A 25,169-nucleotide genomic window follows, 5' to 3' on the forward strand; every position below is an offset into this window, starting at 1 on the left:
GCATTGCTTGTTTGTAAGTTTACCTACTCAGTAGAATTTGTCACTCGAGAATCAGTACATTCAGACCTGGTGCAGAGTGGTGAAAAATTTGAGTCATCTGGTATACATGTTCCCAGCCAAGGCTGAGCAAGGCAATAAACTGCTTTCTTGTTTCAGCTGTTATACTGTAAACAAGAGTCCTTTTTGCAGTCTGTTCAGTACCACATTTGTCATGTCTTTGTGCTTTTTTTTTGATGGCTTTGCTGTTTAAAAGGGTCCCCAAGCTGCAGTGCTGTTTTGTGTTCCTACATACAAGAAGGCTGTGATATGCTTTACAAAGGAAATATACATGTGTGAAGTAAGATTCATTCAGGCACCAGTTATAGTTCTTTTGGCCATGAGTTCAATATTAATGCATCAACAATATGGTACATCCAGAAAATGGAAGAGGAAATTCACTGATGTGTATGTAAGGCCACTCTGGAAATGCTGAAGTAGTATCTGTAGTGTCTGATGAAGCTATGGAAAAGATGAAAAAGTGTCTGACTTTGTGGATTCATGAGATGATAACCAATTAAAAAAAAGAAAGCATAGTGGGCAGCATCATTATGAAGCTGAAAGCCAATGAAATCATGTTACCCAGAGTAAGAAAATATTAAATTCTTCTCTTGTAGTACTGACTGGCCTGCACATTTCAAAAGACTATACAGCATGAAAAATGTTAAACTTGCAATAATCCTGAGTCAAGATCAAGAGGCTGTGGGAGAATCTTTAGGTTGTCTGCTAAGTGTTATTTAGGAAAAAGGCTATGTGGAAAAGCAGGTTTTCAATGCTGATGAGACTGGCTTATAGAACTATTTCTCCAGTTCTGTCAATGTTTGCTTCAGTTATTTTTGGGCTTTGTTTGGTGCAAATGTGTTTATAATCATTATATCTTCTTAAAGAATTGATCCTTTTATCAATACATATTGTCCTTTGTCTTTGGTAACAATTTTTGACCTGAAGTCTGTTTTGTCTGATTTTAGTAGTGCCACATAGTACTCTCTGTTGGTTACTATTTGCATGAAATATGTTTTTCCATTTGTTCACATTCAACCTATTTGTGTCTTTGGACCCAAAGTGAGTCTCTTTAGGCAGCATATAGTTGGATTGTGCTTTCTTATCCATTCTACCAATCTCTGCCTTTCATTGGAGAGTTTAAACCATTTCCATCTAAAGTAATTACTGATAAGGAATGACTTTTGACATTTTGCTATTTGTTTTCTGTGTGTCTTATGCGTTTTTTACTTCTAATTTCCTACATTGCTGTTTTCTTTTGTGTTTGAGTTTTTTATAGTGTACCTTTTTTTTTTTTTTTTTACCTTGTTTTAAACTAGCCCACATGCTATATAACAGACACTATGAACACAGCTTCAGAATTACTATTCCTCCTTTTACGACCACTGAGACCAGGGTTCAGATCCAATGGGAAAGGGAACTGGAGGGTTATAGCATACCATTTTGATTCCCTTCTTATTTCCTTTTGTGTATATTTTTTAGATACTTTCTTTGTGGTTACCATGGGGATTACAATTAATAACTAGATATATTTTGAAGGTATAACTGACACTTTTAATGGATTGGATGATGGGTATGAATGAGGAAGTCAAGGTTAACAACAAGGTATTTGGCCTGAGGAATGGAACAGTGGAGAAGTCATTTATTAGGAAGGAGATAACCATAGGAATTTAAGTTGGTCAGATGTGGAGACGGCAGAGAAATCAGGAGTTCAGATTTAGTCATGTTACATTTGAGATGCCTGTTAGACATTGATCACGTAGGCAGTTGGATAATAAAAGTCTGAGATTCAGGAGACGTGTCCTGGCTAGAGATGGAAGTTTGAGTCATGAACAAATGGATTGTATATAAATCCTTGGGACTGGATGAGATCACTAAGGGAGTGAGTGTAGATTGGGAAATGGGCACACTAATACTAAAGAGCTGTGAATAAAGGGGGGAACTAACAAAAATGACTGAAAAGGAGTGGTCTATGTATATTTTATATATTTGTAATAGATTCTGTCATTTCTTAGGAAAGGATAATTCCACATAAATCTGTTTTCTTTCCAGCAATGTCTAAATGAGGACAGTGGTCCTAAATATTAGTGGTCCTAAATTTTAGAGACAGTTTAACATAAAATAAAAAGGTAGTTATAATTTGGATATTCTTAAATATAAAATAAGTGTGCCAGATGAATTGGTTATTATGCATAATCTTCCTCCCCCAACATGATCCCACTTTAGGAATATTACTTTATCTAGTTTTTCTCGGTGGTTTTACTTTTTTTTTTTTTTTTTTTTGGCGGTACGCGGGCCTCTCACAGTTGTGGCCTCTCCCGTTGCGGAGCACAGGCTCTGGACGTGCAGGCTTAGTGGCCGCGGCTCACGGGCCTAGCCACTTCGCGGTATGTGGGATCTCCCCGGACCGGGGCGTGAACCCGTGTCCCCTGCATCGGCAGGCAGACTCTCAACCACTGCGCCACCAGGGAAGCCCGGTTTTACTTTTTATAGTCATTAAAATCTGTGATCTTTTTTATCTGCTTAAAAGATTGCTTGATAAAATACTTCTTTGCTTTGATACTGTAATTATACTGAATTCTGTTCTGCGGGGAGCGAATGTGAAAGTTATGTAGTCAGAACTGAATCAGGTCTTCCCCCAAATGTGTTTCTTTCCACAAAAAAAATCTAGGGAAAATATTGTGAAGGTAGAGACTAATTGCTTAAAAAAATCAAACATCAATGAAAAAAAAATGACTTGTTCTTTTCCCAAGTAGTCATCTTACCCCAGTGAGATCTAAAGGTGCTCTGGAATAGGGGAAAAGCTTCCACATCTAGCTTGTTTGCATTCCTAACTCTCCCATTTAAACACCTTGGAGTTAGTAAACCTGAATAAAGGTGGATTAAGTTAAGTTAAATTCAGTTAACTTAAAATGCTTCTTTTTGCCTACCTTCAGTCCTAGCTTTTGAGACTTAATAAATGAATTTTTCTTCTATCTATTGTGTAAGAGAATTCCCACCAATAACTTTGTACTTTTTTACTTCCTTATGGGGTCTAAGTGAAAAAAGAGAAAGAAGAAAGACGCATAGGAGACTTTTTTGGTGGTGGTGGTAGTTTTTACTTCTTTGCCTCTCCCTTGCTATTAACAGTTTAAAAAAAAATGAACAGAAAAATTGAAAATACCTGAGTGCCTGCTACAGAGACAAAAGCCACTGTTATCATCTCTCACCTAGATTGTAACAGCAGCCTCCTAACTGGTCTTCCTGCTTCCACCCTTGCTCCCTTATTGTCTAATCCCATGACACTGCTCTTCCTGCTTCCACCCTTGCTCCCTTATTGTCTAATCCCATGACACTGCTCTGCTCAAAACCCTGCAATGGCTCCCCATTTGATTCCCCACAAAATCAGATTTCTTACGGAGGGCTCTCAGGCTCTGGTTGCCATGACCTCTCTCACCTCTCCTCCTACCTGCTCTCTCTGTTCCAGCCACACTAGCTTCCTTGCCAGTCACATTTCCTCATTAAAGACTTTGCTCTACCTGATCCCACTCCCTCATATAGGTTCTTTCCTCAGATACCTGGTTGGCTAATTCTCTCACTTCCATCCAGTCTTGCCTTAAATCTCAGCTTGTCAATATAAAGCCTCCACTGACTATCTTTTAATACTTTAACCTGCCCCACTCACACTCCCATACTCCTAATCCTATTTCTGTTACAGTTTTAATTATGATAGGTGTGGTTATGCTCTGGTAATGACTTAACCCTGAAAACAGCTTAACAACGAAAGCTTATTTCTCATTTGTGTTTCGTATCCATTATGGGTTAGCAAACGACTCTGTTCCACTTAGAACCTCAGGGACCCAGGCTGATGGAAGTTTGCCCATCTTGTGATGCATCTCAACATGCAGCTTCCAGCGTCCCATCTGTAGGGAAGAGAGAGTTCATAGAATGATTGAAAGGGGCAGAAGTCACCTTTTTCCCAGTTCATTGTCAGAACCAGTCACGTGGCCCCAGTCTAACTGCAAAAGGAGCACAAGGAATATTTGGTGAACATTACTGTTTCAACACCTGTTCTCTTTTTATTTCTCCATAGTACTTATCATGTTTTATTGTATAATTTGTATATTTTATATAAAATGTCATTTATATATTTACATATTGTATAATTTGCATATTTTGTTTTTATTATTTAGTGCCTTTCCTCAGCAAGAATTTAAAACTTATTCTCCTAGAAAACCTCACTACTTACAGCTTCTTGGACACAAGCATTTCTTCATTTGCTCCTGCTGTTTGTAATGTCCTCTATCTTTTTTGCCCTGTGCTCCTTTTTCCTCTAAAGAGTAAATCCGACTTATCTTTTGGGACAATTTGAATCTTAATCTGGGAGACTCAACTAACATCCTTAAACTAAGTTAAAGGCCCATCCCTTAGACTCCCTCTGAATTTTTATTATACTCCTATCATAGCCCTTAACCTCCTTATAGGGTTACATGTCTGTCTGCCCCATTAACCAAGTTCCTCATGCATATGGAAGAATGTCTGGAGAAATGCATGGGGCCTAGAAAAGAAACTATGAGGATCCGAATAAGGACAGTATAAGTAGGGTGAAGAGATGACAGCATCAAGAAATATTTAGAAAGTAAAATCAGCATCAGCAAGACTTGCTTATTGGTTGAATATGAGGGATAAGGGAGAAATCAAGGATAATTCATACTTCTCATTTAGATTATGATACTTCCAAGTGACATAGGGAATATGAGAGGAGGAACAAGTCTAGGTGGTAGGATGATGAGTTGGGTTTGAGGTATAGTATGTTTAACTCCATAAGGATCTCAAGATGGAGATATGTGCAGGGGTTGGCTAAATGGTTCTTAATCCAAGGACATGGATAGGTGTTCAGCATGCTAAGTAGTAGTTAAAAGATAAGAAAAGGTGAGACTGCCAATAACTACTAAGGGCAGAACCCTTAGTTAAACTAACGTTTAAGGAACAATTAGAGGAATACATGCTCTTGTGCAGAAAACACAGAAAAAAATAGGTGGTGACAGGGGAACCACGAGAGTGTGATGCTGTAGAAATCAAGGTATTTAGACTTTCAGGAAGAAATATGTGGGCCATGTTAAAAGCAGTAGAGAAGTCAAATCAGAACAACTGTGTACTAAATCTTGACCACTCTTCTTGCAACGTTACTTAACTCTTTCAACTCCACTTCTTATTGAACCACCTTGAATTCTTACTGAATTGAACTATCTCGGCTTCAATTTCATTGAGAAATTTGAAGTTATCAGGCACATGCCCATCCATCCATCATTTCCTCCTTCCGTTTAATATCAGGAGCTTCAAAGCCAAGTCTAATACCAGTGCCATTAATACTAAGAGTTGTCTACATTTTAAGTTTTTTCCCAATTTATGGCTTTCTGCTCCCAGTATCCCACCAGAATTTTTTGCAATAAGGTTGCCATTTGAAATTTTAGTGGAGGGGCAAAAATGGACAACAAATTACGTGATGCTGAATATCAAAAGGAAGATGTGGAAATGGCAAATAGCAGTCAGTCACTGATGGAAGTGAGAGGGAGATAATGCCTCCTCCCCAAGGGAGCAATGATATTCACCTGGACCAGATTCAGGTGTTATTCCAGAGGCACTTTCATTTTGGAGCTACAGTAAAAGTATGTCTCTTACCTGTTTTTCTTCTGTAGCATACCAGTGATTGAATCTTTACTGTAGAAGCAAAAATGAGCCAATTCCCACAACGAAGATTGTAGAAGCATTCCGTTTGATTCATTTGTTCATTCATGTAAAAGTATTTCCTGAATGTCTGCTATGTGCCATGCTTATGGTTAGGTGCTGGGAATACAACGGAGAGTAAAAATCACATAGTTCTTGTTCTCCTGGAGTTTTGTAGTATAGTGATTTTTTATTTGCTTGTTTATATTTAACCTAATTTATTTAACTAATTTTACTTTTTTTTCCCTTTAGTATCCTCTTATATATGGACTGATTCTTATTCCCTGCTGGTGTTCTCTAGTTTGCCTAAGTAGAATTTACATGGGCATGCACTCCATTCTGGTAAGGAAAACATTGTGTTCATAGAGCTTTATTTTTTTCTAAAATCGACAGGCAATTGTATAATTTTTACTCATTTTCAAACTTACTGGAAACCTAAATGAGAAAATATAGTTACTGTAAATCATCTTTGTTTTGCAAAAATAGAAACAGGATGCTTTGTAAAGTTTTAATGTAGTTATCACGTATTTCATACAAACAGTTCCCACAATAACCAAGTATTATACTCAGGATAACATTTCTCCCTCCTTCCATTTTCACTTTTCTTTTCTTTCTCATTCTCTTCTATGCCTTTCCTACCACTGAGTCAAAACCAACAATGTAAATACAGACACCAAGGAGCTCTACTTATAAGTGAGGACCCAGTGACTAGAAGCTAAATGAACTTAAAACTGTCCTGGTGCCACTTGTATTTGAATATTAAACTCTAGTTTTCTTCTCTTTCCCGACAGTATTTTAGGGCTTACATCAGATATTTTATTTTGAGAATGCAATTCAGTTTCAAAAGCAGCAGCACAGAGACCCTGTGCTCTTTCAGCCAGCCACGCCTACTCACTTCCCTTCCCCTCCATCCCATTGACATTTCCTAGTTCTGGCCTGTACCATCTCTTAACCAGATTACTGCAGCAACTTCTTAATTAGCAGCCCCACTTCCAATAAGACACTGCTCCGTACAGTGTTTAGCCTCCTGTTGTAGTTTACTGTCCAAAACACAAGTATGATGCCATACTGAATGACTTATGTTTCCTCAAATGCAAAGGGTGTTTCATATCCCAATACCATTAGGAATGCCTTAACCGCCACATGGAATGCCCTTTCCCTTTTCTTTGCCTAACGGACTATCCTCTCCTGTTCTTCACGACACACAAAAAAACATTATCTCCTAAAGCCTCATTACCTTCCCCATCTTTCCTTTCTCAAGACTGGTTAGGTAGCCTTTCTCCCAGAGCATATTGAACATAATTCTGGCATAGCACTTATGCTAAATTGCTATTGCTTTTTTCTTTATCTTTCATCCCCACTAGATAATAAGTAACATGAGAAAAGTAACCCTCTATCCCTTGCATTTAGTGTGGTGTCTCTTATGACACTCTGTGAATGTATTATGTATTATCTTGTAGATAAAGGATCAGAAGAAAGATGGAGAGATAGAAATGAATTCATGGAATCCAAAAGTTTATAATAGGTTATATAAAATTTTTCTTGTCCTTAACAAGTTCACATTTTTAGACTTTTCTACTCATAAAAGTGTCTCATTAGCTTATTTCGCAGCTGTAGAAGTATTGGGTTTCTACTTCTTCCTCAGATTGCTTGCTTCCAGCAGCTGCCCCTTCACTAGTAAATTACCAGAAGTGCCAAATGCTATGTTAAGAAGCAAGCTATTTGTGTTTTATTTTTTATAATTATTTATATTAATGCAAATTATGAATTGGCATATAATTCTGTCTTTCTGACTAATCTCTACTAGTTTTATAATAGACTAAGTATCACATTTTTATATCAAATCTAATATTAGTCACAAGAAAATGTTTTCCATCTCTGTGCCATGTTACAGTTATTCCCTTCCACTACCAATTAGCAATATTGCACCTAAAAAACTAACAAAAGGTTATGCATCTATGAATGATAATATTATCCCTAGATTCATTATCATCATAAAAGAGGAATAAGAATCTTAATATATTGAATATATAATCTCAACCATGCTGTTCTTAAAAAAAAGGAAATGTATAGTGAATTAATTAAATATTTAAGCTGAGTTCAGTTCATGTTTAGATACTGGATAACATCTGTTCTTGAATCAGCTGAAGTAAAAACAATATTGAGGTATTATTTTTCAAATCATGAGTCTGACAACCAAATCATGAGTCTGATAACCCTCGGTCTTTTTTTTTGGCCGCACTGTGAGGCTTGTGGGATCTTAGTTCCCAGACCAGAGATTGAACCCGGGCCCCAGCAATGAGAACACCAAGTCCTAACCACTGGACCACCAGGGAATTCCCCAGCCCATCTTTTAATTATTCAAAAACGATCTTGTCCCATAAAATGTCTTTATCAGTTTTATTCTGACTAGCTACTGAATTTTACTATGTATAGCATTGCAAGTTGTTTTCCTTTTAAAAGTAAAATCACAGATGACTTGCAAGCATCGTAAATTATGTTTCTGTATTATAAGCACAATTATTCCTAATCAATAATATATTGGTTTTATCATTTGATAATTGATATATGAAATTATAGTCATAATGAACCCCCCCTTTTTACATTATGGATCTAATATATTCCCACAATTTTCACTTTTTCCTATATTTTAATGCTTCAGTAGTTACCTGCATTTTGAACTATTTTCTTAATCATAATTTGTATCTTCATTGTTTATTGTGAAATTACTATGGAACTATAGGCAGAGTATGCCCTAGAAGTTGCTAATAGGTGCTTAGCTGCCATATTATCTAAGCAGATGTCTTTATTAACATTAAGAAGAAAGTTCTGATAATGTAGTCTAAATAATTTATATTAACGAGCACTTTGTTGAGTATTTTCCATATGCTTTGTTTTTATTGTTATAACACAAAGAGCAACACTTAAGTTTATTTTTAACATTTGCCTACCTTCCTAGATTTTCTTAATCCCCAGAAAAGTAGAGGAGTTACCACATCCATTTTTCCTCTATTTATTTATGTATGTATTTGTTTATTTGTTTATTTATTTGGCCGTGCCATGCGGCATGTGGGATCTTAGTTCCCCAACCGGGGTCGAACGCATTGGGAGTGCAGAGTCGTAACTTAATGGGGAAGTCCCCATTTTTCCTTTATTCATCATCAAACCTAGCTCTAAAAATTTCTTGAAACACAAGCCATTTTTAAATTACTAGATTAAGTACTTGACAAATTACTGTTTTGTTTCTACATTAGTAAAATTATGAATATGTTATAATTACATTTACCCAAAATTGTACTAAAAGTTTATTTTTCTATATGTGGAAAGTCTTTTTAGAAAGGTATTATGAGATCATAAAGTAGAATGTACCTCTCAAACCCATTTTTATAACAAGACATAAAAATCAAACTAACCAAACAACAGGAAAAATCCTGAAATCATGTTATAGAGAAAGATCCAGAACAGTAAACACTAAGAGTTTTAATAGTGGTTATTTCTGGGTAATAATTACTTGTTATTGTTTATCCATATTTTCTAGTTTTTCTGTACTGAACATGTATTAAATTTGAATTTTAATTAAAGATAAAAATTTCAAAATCCATCCCTAATAATGCCTTTATAATCAAGAATTGCATTCCAATAATACATTTTGTTAGAAACACTGTTGGCATCACTGACATGTTGAATTAGAAGCAGAACACCTGAAATATGTTACAATTAAAAAGAAAAAACCCTAGGAGCCAGCAGAAGTCTTGAATTCTAGCCTCAGCGAATCACTAGCCTCTCTAGTTTTATTTACTGATTGGAAGAAATGAAAAGGAGACAATTTCAGATTTAAAACATAAGAAATCTTTATTGAATTTATGGTATTTGATATCTTCTACCATAAATTTGATAACCATGAACATTCCATTCAAATGTGTAATTATTAACTTTTATGGCATATATGTTATCTATAATTAATAAGTATCTAAAATTATTTCCTGTTTCTTTTTGGAAAATTTCCTACTTTGAGTTCTTTATGCTACCTTTAACATCAGCTTTTCTTTATTGCATACTTTGTGCTGTAATGCTTAAAACCACTTACACATTTTAATATTGTACATTAAATTGATATTACAGTGATAGCCACCATGTTTATGTCCTGAATTCAATCATTCTTCCTTCTGGTTCTGTAGCATGGAAATTAAATGTGCCTTTTTATCCAGGATAATATTATAAATAATTAATAATTCAATCAGAAAAGGAGGCAGATTTGTATAGAGACTTGTAGTAATCTAAGTTTATTATTCATAGAGCTATAAAAGAAAAGCAGAGGACAACAAATATTGGATGTTTTCTGTCATACTGAAATATACATCTAAAAATATAATTGATGTGTTATCATATATATATATATATAACCATGTAAATCAGTAAGAAGAAGAAAATCCAAAGGAATAGTTGCCTTAAAGACACAAATATACATTGTATAGAAAAGGAACAGTCCATAAACATATGAAATAATGCTTAATTAATTATCAGGGAAATGCAAATAAAACATCAAGAAATACCAACAACTGATGGGATATAAATTTCTGTAAACATTTTGGAAATTTTTTATTGTCTTGTAAAATTGAACGTGCACATATACTATGATTCTGCCATTACATTCCTAGGCATATGTCCTGGAGAAACTTTCATAGACCCATATGGGAACATAAAAAGAAAGAACATAGAGGCATTGTTTATAATGCTGCTTGGTTTAAGAATATATACCAATTAAGAAAGCTCAACCATAACCAATGAACTAATCCAAAAGCTGAAAACATCCTAAGTGACCATCAGTGGGAAAATAGATAAATTGTATAACCACACAATAACATATTACATGGTTGTGACAGTGAATGACCTATAACTAACTACATATGATGAATGAATCTTAAAAACTTAATGTTAAGTGTAAAAAGCAAATCAAAAGAGACTGCATACTGCCTAACATTATTATAAAGCTCAGGAAGAAGCAAAACTAGGTAATGTTTTGTTTGGAGATATGTGATAAAACAGTTTTTAAAAGCAGGTATTTATTCAGCTAATACTCAGGCTTATGCAGAGTGATAGAACTAGGAAACAACATACCAATAGATTCAAAGTACTGGTAATATTATAGTTCTTTTTGGGGGCAGTGACTTCATAGATATTCTTTTTGTAATTTCACATATACTTTACGTATCTTATTCTATGTACTAACTATTACATAATAAAAATCTTAGGACAGAAAAACATTAAGCACCTACTCTGCTGCTTAACTGTACTGAATGCTGTTGAGAAGTAACCATTGTTTTGGGCAGCATAAAGGTCACTAGTATCCATGAAAAGAGTGGTTTCAATGCAGTGATGAGTTTAGGAAAAAATAAGAAGTGAGAAGGTGGAGGCAGTGAATATAAGCAACTCTTCCGATAAATTTTTCAGTGATACTAGATCCCAGGATTTCGTTTTGTTTGTTTTAAGGTGGAAATTCTGAAACAGTTTTGTTCATGTCAGGAATGATTCAGAAAGGAAAGTTCTTTTAATAATAGTGTTATTTCCTCCAATAAACCATCTTCTATTTTCTACCCAGTTGTTTGTACCTAAAAGTAGGAGTAGGAGTCATTTTTGATCCCTTTTTCTTTTGCTTCTCTCTTACATTCAGATCATCACCAAGTTGAAGTTCGTCAACTCTAATTTTAAAATATTTTACTAAATCCATCTATGTACGTCTCTTTATATGGACCATATCTAGAGTGAACCACTACAGTAGCCTCCCACTAGTGTCTCCTGTCTTCCATACTTTACCCCTATAATATATTCTCTACACAGCAGATGGAATGTTCTTCTATAAATATCCATCAGATTTTATTACACTCCTACTTGGGAATCTTTCAGGCTCCCTATCACTTTTGAAATAAAATCTGAACTTCTTACCTAGCCTACAGGGGCCCTATCTACATGATTTGACATCTGCCTGTCTCTTGGATCTCATATCACATCACTCTTCTCACTATTTGAGCCACACGGAATTTCTCTCAGTTCCTTGAACTCACTAGGTTCTTTTCTGCCTCAAGGCCTTGGCACTTGGTATTCCCTCTACCTGGGACACTTCTTAGATCTAAAGATAGGGCTGACTCTTTTTTGGAATCAAATTTCTGCTCAAGGGTCACCTCCTCAGACAGGTTTCCCTAATCACTCTAATAGGGTCTTTCATCATTCTATCCCATTGTCTTGTTTTAATTTCTTTATAACAATCTGAAATTGTAATATTTATCTATTTTTTACTCACATGGTTATTGTCAGTCATCCCCACTAAAATGTAAGCTCTATGGCGTAGGAATCTTTTCATTTATTAAGCAGTGTATCCTCAGCCCCTAAAATAGTGTCAGGCACATGTAGGTACTCAATAAGTATTTGTTCAGTGAATAAATGAATGAATGGGAAAAGGAAAAATAGGCTTTGTATCCTCTTTAGTCATGGAAATAATTATATATTTAAATGTGTGATTATTATATTAAATGCATGAAGATGAAGTCTTTGAAAAATAAGTACAGTTGATCCTTGGACAACGCAGAGGTCAGCACAATCAAAAATCCACCTATCATTACAGAGTGCCCTTCATAAACTTGGTTCCTCTGTATCTGCAGTTCCTTTGTATCAGGGGTTCTGCATCCTCAGATTCAACCAACGGGGATCATGTAGGACTGTACTACTGTTTACTATTGAAAAAAATCAGCAGTTAAGTGGATCCACACAATTCAAACTCATGTTGTTTAAGGGTCAGCTGTATATTGTTTTTCCCAGAAATCACTACATACGTTAAGCATAGTTTATTGTTCATTTGAATATACATTTGTGTATAGCATATATGTATTAATTTGTAAAAGGGCAGAGCTATAAAAGCATAATCATTTTATTATCATCAGTGAATCTTTTTAGTATTATTAAAACAGCTTTTAGTACCTATTATATAAAGTTTACTTTAAGAATGTGACATATTTAAAAATGTACATTTATTAACATTGAAATGTGAAATATATATATATATATATATATTTCCTTAAATGCCAAAAAAGTATTATACTAAACAACTCTACCTTCTTCTTTTCTCAGGATGTTATTGCTGGATTCATATATACCATTTTAATCTTAGCTATCTTCTATCCATTTGTGGACCTGATTGACAACTTCAACCAAACTCACAAATATGCTCCATTAATCATCATCGGGCTTCATCTAGCCTTGGGGATCTTTTCTTTCACTCTAGACACTTGGAGTACATCCCGGGGAGACACAGCTGAGATTCTAGGAAGTGGTGCTGGGATTGCATGTGGATCTCATTTTACCTATAAAATGGGTCTAATATTAGATCCTCCTCTGGATATATTACCTTTACCTAGGCCCCCCATTTCAGTGACTCTGTTTGGAAAAGCCATATTGCGGATTCTCGTAGGGATGTTGTTTGTACTAGTAGTCAGAGATATAATGAAAAGGATCACTATTCCTTTAGCCTGTAAAATCTTCAATATACCATGTGATGATGTTCGAAAAGCAAGACAGCACATGGAAGTTGAACTTCCTTATCGGTATATTACCTATGGAATGGTTGGTTTCTCGATCACATTTTTTGTTCCTTACATATTTTTCTTTATTGGTATCTCTTGATGGAGAAATACTGTTTACGATAAGAAAGGAGGGTATCAGTTACTGATATCTAAAACCATATTCTAGTTAAAAGCCAAATCAGAGTTAGGCTTTTGCAGGAATTTAACTTAAATAATTATTTAAGTAAATTCATAGGAGTCAGTGCATTTTATCATTGCACATCCAGTTATTGTTTTAGGTGAGCTGAGCTATTTCAACATTGAGAAAATGATAAGTATCCATTTGGAATGTTCATGTAATATTTGGAGAGTTTTATGCTGTTATGGATTCAAGTTATATATAATATATATTAAGGAACATAATATATAATTATGTATCTAATATATGTTATATATAAAATAATATACCTAAGTTTTTTTTAAAACCATGGGGGTGTATTATAAAATCAATAATAATATGCAAACAGTTGTGCCTGTGTATTTGGACTTAATACAGGTATGTTGTTATTAACAGATATATTTAATGTTTATTTACTATGGGAGCCATTTCCTAATCAAATTGCATAATTACTAGACCAGAATTCGTATGCTACCACATATTGGTTTCCTGCCTCTTTTTATACTGCCATCACCTTTCATGTTACTCATGATGTTGAACATAGGAGGCATTTTTAATGGACCAAATTTTCAGAAAAATTAGTTTTTGAATTCCTTTTTTTTTGTTTCCCAGTTCTGTACACTGTGTTGAATGTACTTTATTTGCACTTGTTCTGGACATTAGTTTAATAATTCAGGTACTGAATTTTATTGCTTGCTAATTGTGCCTTTCTGTTGCTGAATTAAGAAATGCCATGTATACTGTGATATAAAAATAAGACTAACTTTATCTTAAGTTACATATAATCAGACAAATATTTTAAAAAATATCTGTCAAGCTAACAGGGCTAGCAGTAAACCACCTTCAGTTCTTCAGCCTTTGTTTAGAAAGAAATGTGGAATGGACTAAACTTTCTCACTAATTTATTGGGAACCTAAATGGATAAATATTTCCATTTTTGTAGGTATTTTTCTGTGCATTGTAAGTTATAGGAACAAGATATATTTTTTGTACATTGTCTTGATCGTTTATACTACAGGTAGATATTTCCAGTGAATGGAACTGTAATTGAACTTTATAGGTGGGACAATGCACATTTCATATGTAAACAAACCATTTTTCTAAATTATTTGGAAACGATTGGGTTTAGCAGTGTTAACTTTTAATACCATTTATTAGCTACTGTGGTAAATTATAAAATTTTAAAGTATCAGTATTTTAGGTCCTATTATTTTTTTCAACCTTTTGTTATTTTCATGGTGGAATATTTGAGTATAAATATTAAACTATTCTTTATGCTGTTCGTGCCTTTATATTTTGAAGTGTAATTGTAATTAGGTTAACATTAAGTTTATTTGTAGTAAGTTTTTCATAAAGAAGAGAATTAACTTTCCATATAAATGAGCATCAGGTATGGAGTTACTGACTTAGTGCAATATCTGTCTGATTATCCAGAGGTATCAACTTAAGATGTTTCTATTTTGGGCAGCATAACTATTTGAGCTCATATTTTTATAATTATGATTGAGAATTTAGGGACATGGTAATTTTTGCCAATAGTGAATCTGATAATTGTAAGTAAAACAACTAAATTTTCGACATTTACCTATTAGTTAACAGAAAACCAAGGCACTTAGGAACATATCGGTACGTTGGAAAATGTGCAAAGAACTTTTCTTTCAAAATGTGTTCACTTAATCAAATTTTAGGGACTATTTCCCATAATTTGAGTATACGCTATCTTATTAATTTTTATATCTAGCTTAAAAGGTATTCAAAAATATTCCATTTCTTTGTGATTTATTATTTTCTGTCCTATGATAGTTCCATGCTAAATGTATTTTAAAATAAAAGCCAAATTCAAGATTGGAGGGTGTTTTGTTTGCCTTCTATGCATTTGTTTCTGTATTGTCTGGTAGAGATTTATAAAATATATCTAGTATTTTCATTCTAGCAGTCTTTTCCTGTGAAGCGTTTTATTCAATATAAGTACTGTTTTTAGAAATAGAAGACATTGAAGAAATTCTTTAAGGTTCAAACTGCTTTGGACTCTATATATGATCATTCTGACACTGTACTTTTAGTGAAAAGTTTCATAACTTTATTTTTAAAACTTATGCATAAAACATGTTTCAGTAAAATCCACGACTGAGTATTGTAGGTAGTTGGCTGTTAATCCATTAATCCAGGAATTAATCATAATACAAAGAACAGGTACTTTTACAAGCAAAATAAACATATGGACATTTCATTTTGTAATTATAAAGTACCATGACATGTGAACTGCAAACACTAGGGCTTCCTGAAAGTCATTATAAGACCTAATATAAAGCAATGCTACTATAGTAGATTTATGTAATTTAATTTTATCTACTAGCTTTCTTTACAAGTAATGTTTATTAAATGTGTCTTTCAAAGACAACATAAAAATTAATTCAGTGATATGAGTATAATTTAAAGGCAGATTTTCATAAAATGTTTGATAAAGATGAGTAAATGTTAAAATGTTTTTATTTTGAGTAAAATTGTGTATAATCACACAATTTTATATGCAAAGATTTTTTTATTGCCAAAGCAATTTCATTCTTGTTAATGAAGAATGTTTACTCTAGATTTAAAACCAAACTGTTTAATCTGGACATCAATAAGGCCCAGTTTTTAAAATGCAACTTTACAGCTGAATTAGTTTTTCTGAAGGGAATTTTTGTTGTTTACTGTGGAGATTATTTTGAGAAAGGGAAGAGGCAATAGTTTGAGAAAGTAATTTGATGTAGTGGATGTTACTACGCTATTATTTTGTCAAGTTTTGGTCATGTTCTTCCAGTTTTTGCTGTTATATACATAAGTTAAAAAGAAAACTTTTAGGGCTTCCCTGGTGGCGAAGTGGTTGGGAGTCCGCCTGCCGGTGCAGGGGATTCAGGTTCGTGCCCCGGTCAGGGGGGATCCCGCGTGCCGCGGAGCGGCTGGGCTCGTGGGCCATGGCCGCTGAGCCTGCGCGTCCGGAGCCTGTGCTCCGCAGCGGGAGAGGCCACAGCAGTGAGAGGCCCGCGTACGGCAAAAAAAAAAAAAACTTTAAAACTTGAATTTTAAATAACTTTTACACTTGGATTTTAATGGTGGTTACATAGACTATAAATAGCACAATAAAAATAAGTTTTAACATGCTAATTACAAAGGACATTTTAGAAAGTTCTTCATTTTTAAGCACACCAGACCACTACAAATCTTTATAAACAAAGCATGCCATGCCTTCCTTGTGAGACACACAGGAGGGAAAATTCAAAGAAAAATAAAAGAAATATATTTTTTAAATAAAAATGTTTACAGAAATAAACACTAACTTTTTAACCTCAACTATCTGGTATCTGCTAATTTGTCCTTTTTTCCTTTCATCATGTTTAGTCTTGGTGCACTTTCCATGGATGTCTAAAAAGCCTAGCTCCTAGTACTGTAAGTGACAGGATATGACAGAAATCTAAAGTGTGTTTTTAAAGGGTATTTTCCTGTCATTTTCTAAAAGCCAAGTGAATTTTAAAATAGCTTTATGATGTATACTATATCATGATGTCTACAACATCATTGGGTTTATTTCAACCTTAAATGTCATAAAGTCCATTATCTCAGGTTTTAAAAGTTCATACACTTACCTATTATGCTGTTTGCAAAATATTTGATTTAATACATATTTTTAAAGTTTCCTTTGTTACATAATGACATTTTCTTATGGGATGTAAAATGGATTCTCTTTTTAAAAAATAGTTACTACGGTAATATTACCTCTTCAGATTTGAGGTTTGTCCCTTGTCCTAAATTAGGGGTTCTCATAACTGAAATCCATTGTAGCACATATCACAACCTGTGATTATTTATGTATTATTTTCTTAGATTTTCTGTCTTCATCTCCATGATGTAAGCTCTATGAGGAAAAGTGGCTTGTGCCTCTATTTACTTCTGGATCCCTGGGACAGAGCATGCATAATAATATATATTGAATGAATACCCAGTCCCTAGACAGGCTTCAGTATGTGTATTTATCTGGGTGAAAAATTCTACAATTTTCATCAGCTTCTCAGAGAGATCGGTGATCTAAAAAAGTTTAAAATTCTGTAATAGTCTACATTTTACTTCTTGTTCTAGCTGTTTTAAAGGTTTAGATTGTAAATAAACGCATCCAATTCATCTAGTAAAAATTTTGTCACTTTTCATGCAAATATTTAAAGGATAATCGTTTAGATTCTTGAAATGTTTTACATGTAATTACTATAATACCCCATTGTATAGAATGATTTGTATCCAAATAAGTTTTAAGATGTTATTTTCTTTGGCATTAAAATAAAATCTGAGAAGAAAATATTCTGCATATATGGGGATATAACTTTAGTTTCTAGTAATAAGCTATATAAATATGTTCTTGAGAATATTACTTTGTACAGTTTGATCTTCAATCTTTCACATAACCAGCTACTTCACAATCTGTGATTTTTATAATTAAAGTGATATTTATAATTAAAATGTAGATGAGATATAGTCAGGGCTTAAATATCCATTTTTTTACTTAAGCACAAAGACTCCCCTGGATTCCAAATGTCTCCAGGCCCAGACTTGTGGGACTCAACTGGGGTTGGTGACAATAAAGTGGATTCTAATTCCCCTAATATTTAAAGTTCCCCCAGTGTCCCCCTCCCTGCTTTTATCTGGGCTGACTTAAGGGACAAAATTCACCAAACTCATTTTAATGGTGGTGTTACTTTTGCTAATTTCTGATTGAAATGCTGTGATGACAAACTTGAAAAAGTAAAAGAAAAAAAAGAAGTTATAGTCCCTCAACATTTCCACTCTGCAAAATGTTTCAAGTAGCTTTACAAAATAAATATTTTAAAAATATTTCTTTCTCTTGGCAGTATATTCCCAAAATCTTATTTAAATTATTCATGGATACAAGTTGTAAATTTTTTAAATTAACATATAACTTAATTTATAAATATCATTAATTAATTATAACCCAAACATGACATTTATATCTGAAATATTTTTCTTCCTTTTCTAAAAATAAGTTGTCTACATTTTCCAACTATGTTATATATGTTAAGGCTAATCGTAGATTTACAAAAGTGACTCCGTTTATATATATATATATATATATATATATATATATATGTGTATATATACATACACATTCTTTTTCATATTCTTTTCCATTATGGTTTATCACAGGATACTCAATATAGTTCCCTGTGCTATACAGTAGGACCTTGTTGTTTATCCATTCTATATATAACAATTTGCACTGCTAATCCCAAACTCCCACTCCTACCCTCTCCCACCCCCCTCCCCCTTGGCAACCACCAGTCTATTCAAAGGTCCCTGATTTTGTTTCTGTTTCATAGATATGTTCATTTGTGTCATATTTTAGACTCCACATATAAGTGATATATGGTATTTGTCTTTGTCTTTCTGACTTCACTTAGTATGATAATCTCTAGTTGCATCCATGTTGCTGCAAATGGCATTATTTTGTTCTCTTTTTTATGTCTGAATAGTATTCTACTGTATATATGTACCACATCATCTTTATCCATTCATCTGTCAGTGGACATTTAGGTGGTTTCCATGTCTTGGCTATTGTGAATAGTACTGCTATGAACATAGGGGTGCATGTATCTCTTTGAATCATAGTTTTGTCTGGATAATATGCCCAGGAGTGGGATTGCTGGGTCATATGGTAAGAATTACAAAATACTTTAGATGTATCTGGCATCTTAGAGCTCATATATGGCAATTTCTTACCAAGTGCATAAATCTATAATATTATTAGCAGATAATCATGTGCAGGCTTCTTAAATACTTAGGCAGATTGTAACTTTATGATGCATTGTTGAAATAAATGAACGAATGAAATAAGTGAAATAAAATTTCAATGGGCTAAGAGCCGTGTGGTGGGACAGAGGATACATTTTAGGTAGAAGCAACCGGATGAACCAAAACATGTAAATGGGATGTATTAGACCTGTTTGGCAAACAAATGGATTGCAGTTTGTCTGGAGCATCAAGGTACCTGGGAGGGAGTGGTAGAATGTAAAGCTGAGAAGTTTGTTAAATTATTCAGTAAACAATGGTAATAGTGGATGTTGCCTTTCTTTACCAGTAGAAGAGCTGCACTATTTATTGCTTGTGGATGAAATTACACCCAACTTGAAGGTAATCAAAAGCTATTGTTTGTTCAATAAATAAGGATATATTTTTAATCTGTGATAAAGGAAGAGAGTTGTGTGTTTAGCTTTAAGTCTTATTTACTTATTGAGAAGAGAAGTAAGGCAATTTTTTATTATTAATCCTGGATTTTATATGAAGAAGCCCAAGGCCTTGAAGTTTGGTGACATGAGATCATGACTGCTACAGTTGCAGTTATTTAAAGGAGCCCCAAGTGACTTAGGAGAACTTTGAATGTGAAGTTACACGCCCCCAACCTTCCACCCTCACTAGAGGGTTGTAAAGCAAATAATGGCACACCAAGAACCCCGTGAATGACCCTAAGGAATGCAGCACGAGGACTGCAGAGTTTGCAGGCCTTTCATGTGTTCCACGACAAGAACTACCTCCCAGGGGATGCACTGGGATTTCTAGACATGCTCTGGGAGTAATGTTGGTGTTCTTCAATTTATCTCCTATCCCACCATACTTGAGACTGAACTTTCTTCTTTGGTTTGAAGTCAGAACCTATCACACATCTGATCAATCCCAACTGCTTGAGACATGGATTGTGGGGTGAGTGTAGGAAGGATGTTTGCTAGTAGAATCACAGAGACACCATAAATATGTTCTATATATGTCAGATAATCCACAGTACACCCATGAGCACCTGATTTTTCTGATTCAACATTATTGTTCAGGAGGGCTCTTAGCTTCCTCATTAGAGGTGTGTATGTGTGTCTATTACCTATTTTAAAAGGACATAATAACTATATTGTCTTATATTTACCTTCCAGTTAGCCCTCAAACATGTTACTAGACAGTGCAGATCTGCAAGTTTAGCCATTCCATATCATTCACTTGAAACTCTCATTCAAAGAACCATTTGGCGACTTTTCCATGAGATGGTTTTGTAAGTAGAACAGAAAGATCATAGAATTTTGTTTTGGGGGACTTTAAGGTGTTCCGTGTCATAATATGTTACATTCTTATTCTTGCCCTTGCAAGTCTATCATAAAGCTGACTCCAGATTCCCAGCTCGCAAGCAGTGGTTTCTCTCAAATCCTGACCCTGATAAAGAACTCTTCATTTTTTACAGAACTTTTGTGAAAATTTTTGTGTATGAATTGCATTCTGCATGAAGATGCTGGTGCCAAACTGGTATTGACTTTTATGTTCCCATTCTGTGTCTGTTTTCTCCAGTAAATACAACAAAACAAGTATGTTGAATAAAAGAAACAGACTCAAGCCAGTATGTTACAGATGACGTCAGAAGAGCAGAATTTTTGTTTTGACTTTGTTTTGTCTTTGACTATAATTTGCTGTATACCTTTAGGCACTAGCTCCGTCTTCGTGAAACACCATGTCCTCACATATAAAATGAAGACGTTGGACTTGATGTTCTCTAAGATCCCTTTCAACACTAAAATTTAATAAACTGTACTAGACGAAGCATGCAAAAGCAAAAGGAATATTTCTATTGGTTTTATGAGGATACTGAAATTTAACGGAAAAAATTTTACTCCCTTTTCACTGAGGGAATAGAGTCGAAGGAGCCTATCTTGTCCTGTCCGTAAAAGGTTTGTAGGCACCCGTTTAAGAAAGTTTCAAGTTTCTCCAAAGAGAAACAATGAGTTAATAGCTTTAGAAGGGTCATAATAAGAGGTTATAAGTCTCCGTTATAATTCTTGTTTGAATCACAAGGTTTAAAGTGACCACTAGGCATTACCTAATCCAGCCTACTATCCAAATAGCTGTGAACTGTAATCACCCTAAACAGATGGTTCTTTAAAAAATAAAGGGAGGGGGGCAAGGACAGGATAGACGCCAAAGACCTCAGTAATTCTATAATTCATTCAACAAATCTTGCTAGCTATGGAGATGAACAGTGAATGAAAAAGAGAGAGAAAGAGAAAGAAGAAAATTCCCTTTGGGAATCTCAATCAGAACTAAAAGAAAAAACAGAAGAGAATGCTTGATAAAGAATGTAAAACTATCTCATTACAAGCATAAATCTCGTATGAACATTGAAGATTCATGTTGTATTTTAGAAAATAAGACCCTTGTAATAAATTCAAGACATTTAAAAATTGCAGAGCACATTATCAAGTTATATTTTGTAAAAATAAAATAAGCAGAACATAAAATCACTACCTTTGTTCATGAGAACATTTCTAAAATTTCAACAGTGCTCATTGCAGTAAGGCATTTAAAAAATGTTTCAAAAGTTCTGTTAGAAAACATGAGGTTATTGAATGTCAGTCAGCTGTTTTCTTACAGTGAAATTTTTTCACAGAAATGGGAAGTTAACTTGCCACAAAAAATTACATGAGATATATATGGATACATTGGTGGTGTAAAAAAATTCAAATACAAGAAAAGCAGAAGTCCTATTTGACAATTATAACAATTGCATTCTCCTCCCAGAAGTAACCAGTGTTGCCATTTGGAGGGTTTTTTTTTCTTTTGTATGTATATATTCACACGTGTTGAAATACATAATTGTGTTTCATAAAAGTTGGGTTTTCTAAACAAAAGCAGGATGTTGTACATATTGTTCTGCAAATTGCTCCCCTCTTTTTTGTCCAGTTAATGATATATATTGGAGTTCATAGAGAATTTCTCTCCTGGAGTTATCTTTTTTATCCTGAAACATGGACTTTTCCCTATCTACTCAACTGCTGCCAGGAGCACACAAACACGGTCTGCCTCATGGCTCTGTTCTCAGCTTCTTGCGAATTGTCTGTATATTGTCTTCACTTCCTCACCACCCATTCCGTGTTTTATTTGAGAATTTATAACAATTACAGAAAAGTTAAAAGAATATAATAAATATCTATATTCCCATTACCTAGAATGAACTACCCTTGGTATTTTGTCATATTTGCTTCCAGTCTATTGTATTTTACTTTTTAAAATTGAGATATAAAATAAATAAAATTGAGATATAATTGACAAATAACATTATATTAGTTTTGAGTGTACACATGATTTGATATATGTATATATTATGAAATTATCACCATAATAAGCCTAGTTAACATCCATCACTACACAGTTACAATTCTTTTCTTATGATAATATCTTTTAAGATTTACTGTCTTAGCAACTTTCAAGTATATAATACAGTGTTATTAACCATAGTCACCATACTGTATGTTACATCCCCATGACTTATTTATTTTATAACTGGAAGTTTGTACCTTTTGGCCACCTTCACCCATTTTGACCACTCTTCTCCCCCCACCTCTGGCAACCACCAATCTATTCTCTGTATCCATGGGTTTGTATTTTTGTTTTTTAGATTCCACATATAAATGAGATCATATGGTGTTCATCTTTCTCTGTCTGACTTATTTCACTTAGCATAATGCCTTTAAGGTCCATCCATGTTGTCGCAAATGCAAGATTTCATTCTTTTATATGACTAAATAATATTTCATTGTGTGTGTACATACGTGTATTTATTTTCTTTATCCACTCATCCATTGATGGGCTTTTAGGTTGCTTCATGTCTTAACTATTATCAGTAATGCTACAATGAACATGGGGGTGCAGATACCTTTTCAAGTTAGTGTTTTTGCCTTCTTCGGGTAAATACCCAGAAGTAAAGTTGCTGGATCATACAGTAGTCCTTTTTAAAATTCTTGAGCAACTAACATACTGCTTTCTATAGTGGCTACACCAATTTACATTGCCACCAACAGTGTACAGGATTCCCTTTTCTGCATATCTTTATTTGTCTTTTTGATAATAGCCATTCTAACAGGTGTGAGGTGATATCTCATTGTGATTTTGATTTGCATTTCCCTGATGATTAGTGATTTAGTTTATTTTTAAAAAGAAGTAAAACATTACAGATGAACCTAAGCTTCTTTTAATCATTGGCATATTCCCATCTCTCATGATTTGCAGAGGCAATTGTTATGAGTCCTTCCAGTCCATTGTTTACTTTTATGCACATATTTGTATATCCATAACCAGTGTACAATATTTTATGTGTTCTTTTAAATATACATCAATGGTATCATTCAACAATTGCTTTTCTTTGATTCAGCATTATGTTTTTGAGATATATCCCTGTTTATAATTTATAGATCTAATTCATTTGTTATCTAATGTATAGTATTTCATTATATAATTATACCACAATTTACTCCTCTAGAAGGGACAATTAAATTATCAATATGTTTCATTAAAAAATATAATAGACTTTATTTTTTAGAGCTGTTTTAGTTTCACGGTAAAATTGAGGAAAAGGATAGAGGGTTCTCACATTCCCCCACCTCTCCTCTCCCCAAACCTTACATAGCCTCTACCACCATCAACATCCTGCACCTGTGCAGTACATTTGTTACAATAGCTGAACCAACACTGACGCATCATTATTAATCAAAACCCATAGTTTACATTAGAGTTCACTCTTTGTGTTGTATACTCTATGGGCTTGACAAATATATAATGACGTGTATCCACAATTATAGCATCATACAAAATAATTTCAATGCCCTAAAAATCCCCTTGCTCTGCCTATGCCTCCCTCTTTCCCCCTAAGGCCCTGGCAACCACTGATCTTTTCACTGTCTCCATAGTTTTGCCTTTTCCAGAATGTCATATCGTTGGAATCATACAGTAATAGCCTTTTCAGATTGGCTTCTTTCACATATTAATATGCAATTTTATATTAAAATAATATTAAATATTAAATAAATTAATTAAATAATAATATTAATATAACATGCTTTGATGTACAACACAAAGAGTGAGCCCTAATGTAAACTATGGACTTTAGTTAATAATAATGTATCAACGTTGGCTCCTCAATTGTAACAAATATCACACTAATGCAAAACTTAATAGGGGGAGTTGGGGAGGGGATTAGGGGGCATATCTGTATTTTGCCCCCAGTTTTTCTGTAAACCTAAACTTGCTCAAAAAAAAAATCTCAAGTTTAAAAAAAAAATAGACTTACAAAACAACTCAAAATGGATAAACTAAGAGCTAAAACTATAAAATTCTTAGAAGGAAACATAGGAATAAATCTTTGTGACTTTGGATTAGGCAATAATTTCTTATATATGACACCAAAAGCACAAACAATAAAAGAAAAAATAGATAAAATGGACCATCAAAATCAAAAACTTTTGTGCCTCAAAGGATACCATCAAAAAAGGAAACAGACAATCCACAGAATGGGAGGAAAATATCTGATAAGGGTCTAGTATCTAGAATATATAGAGATCTCTTACAACTTAATAACAGAAGATTAATAACCCAATTTTTAAAATAGGCAAAGGATTTGAATGACATTTCTCCAAAAATATATACAAGTGACCAACAAGCACATGAAAAGATGCTCAACCTCATTTGTCAATTAGAGAACTGCAAATCAAAACCACAATGAGATATCACTTCACACACTAGGATGACTGGTGGCGCAGTGGTTGAGAGTCCGCCTGCCGATACAGGGGACAAGGGTTTGTGCCCCGGTCTGGGAGGATCCCACATGCCGCGGAGTGGCTGGGCCC

At 34.1% G+C, this 25,169-nt stretch overlaps 1 protein-coding gene across 1 annotated transcript in view; it reads left to right on the plus strand.

Moving 5' to 3' along the window:
* The window catches only part of SGPP1 (sphingosine-1-phosphate phosphatase 1), a 36,139-nt gene extending 20,829 nt beyond the window's left edge, over positions 1–15,310 (plus strand). The window contains exons 2-3 of the mRNA XM_082649076.1: positions 5,995–6,084; positions 12,865–15,310. Coding sequence (XP_082505202.1) covers positions 5,995–6,084; positions 12,865–13,416 — 642 coding nt within the window. The 3' untranslated portion in view covers positions 13,417–15,310. The remainder of the gene's footprint in view (positions 1–5,994; positions 6,085–12,864) is intronic.
* The last annotated feature ends 9,859 nt before the right edge of the window (positions 15,311–25,169 follow it).

This window comes from Grampus griseus (genome assembly GCF_964374135.1).
Source record: "Grampus griseus genome assembly, chromosome: 2".
Classification (NCBI taxonomy): Eukaryota; Metazoa; Chordata; class Mammalia; order Artiodactyla; family Delphinidae; genus Grampus; species Grampus griseus.